Source organism: Apaloderma vittatum, unplaced genomic scaffold (genome assembly GCF_000703405.1).
Source record: "Apaloderma vittatum isolate BGI_N311 unplaced genomic scaffold, ASM70340v1 scaffold37610, whole genome shotgun sequence".
In the NCBI taxonomy this organism is placed as follows: Eukaryota; Metazoa; Chordata; class Aves; order Trogoniformes; family Trogonidae; genus Apaloderma; species Apaloderma vittatum.
In genome coordinates, this window is record NW_009695678.1 from 2,633 (window position 1) to 4,089 (window position 1,457).

Sequence of the window (1,457 nt, forward strand, 5' to 3'; positions counted from 1 at the left end):
TGGGTTGGAGTAAACGGGAGGTATATTCAAATCCAGGAGCAGGGAACAGTGCCTACAGGTGTTGAGGAGCCTCCCATTTCCCTGCACTGCTGCTGCTCCTCCTTCTTGTGCCGCACTAAAGCAGCAAATTCTGAGCCCGCTGCTGAATGCAACCTCCTCCAGCCTGATAAATTCCTTGCAAGTGAATCCAGAGGATTTTGGAGTAGGCTATCTGGCTGTGCAAACCAGCCTTAGCTTTAAGGCAGTCACGCTGATCCGCACCTCCAGGATTACCTCAGCTTTCCGCGGCTGGAACCACCACATCGCTCCACCGTGCCCCACCCTTGCTGGTGCTGAGGCTGCAGCTCTGCCTCCCCTCCTGGCGAAGGAAGGGCTGATGGGGAACGTGAGAGCTCCTTGGCACAGGTCTGCCCGTGAGAACACGAGTCCCTCCCCTGTAGTCTGGTGCGGCTCAGCGGGGTGGGAGACTGTGCTCAGCCTCGTGGCTCACGACGGCTCTTCTGCTTCCAGCAGACACTCCACCAAGACAGGAGACAACCCCCCTGTCATCCCTGTGTATGGGAACACAATGCACTGCAGAGCAGCGTCGTTCCCAGAGGTCTTTGAGGATGTGGCAAGTCCTCGCTATCCCACAGCAGCCACGTGAACCACACAACAGCGCACAAGAGGAACGTGTGCCCCTTACACCTCACCAGGCAGCAGTTAGGGGTAGGCAAAGTGATGGTGCAGGAGGATGCTCTGTTTGCAGTCTAGAGGAGCAATTCTGCTTCTTTCCAGAGCAGGCTGCGTTTGCCCAGGAAAAGTAGGGGGTACAGGACCTTGTTTATCCAGTGATACTTGCCAGGACCCCTGAGCATGTTGTGGGGAGCTCTCCCTTCCCAGGAACGCAACTGATTCTGGTGTGAAATGTGGCAGCTCACAACTCCAGGTAGGAAGCAGAGGCACAGTTGTGTGCAAGCGGCAGATGGGCTTTGGAGACCCATAAGTTCACAGGGAATCTAGGCTTGAAATCGTGTTTTGAAGACCCAAGTCCACTCATGAGCTCATAGGGAATCTAGGCTTGAAATCGTGTTTTGAAAAACGTGGCCATCTGACCCGTCCAGCTCTAGCACAAGCAGGGAGGGCTCAGCAGAAGCAGACACCAAATGCACATGACACACCAGTCCATCTTTTTTCCTGTGCCCACCCCGCTTTGCCCCAAGATGTCCCATATGTAAACAAGAGAAGCCTCAGGAAGCTTTCACTGCCCATGGCGAGGGGCGACTGGTTGGGGTAAGCTCAGGACGTGGATACGGAGCCTCTCCTGGCCGTCCCTTCCAGCAGCAGTGTACCTGCTAGCCCGGCTCATAACCCAGCATTGCTTGCAGGAGCGCGCTGCCCCTGCGCAGAGCTCGTGAAATGCCTGTGCAGAGGAGGAAGCCTCTCCCCACCTTCCCACAGGTGAGACTTTCCTTCCC

The 1,457-nt window shown here is 56.1% G+C and overlaps 1 protein-coding gene across 1 annotated transcript in view; it reads right to left on the minus strand.

Annotated features, from left to right (window-relative positions):
- The window catches only part of LOC104276010 (inhibin beta C chain-like), a 1,087-nt gene extending 784 nt beyond the window's left edge, over window positions 1-303 (minus strand). The window contains exon 1 of the mRNA XM_009872154.1: window positions 230-303. Coding sequence (XP_009870456.1) covers window positions 230-303 — 74 coding nt within the window. The remainder of the gene's footprint in view (window positions 1-229) is intronic.
- Between the last annotated feature and the right edge of the window lie 1,154 nt (window positions 304-1,457).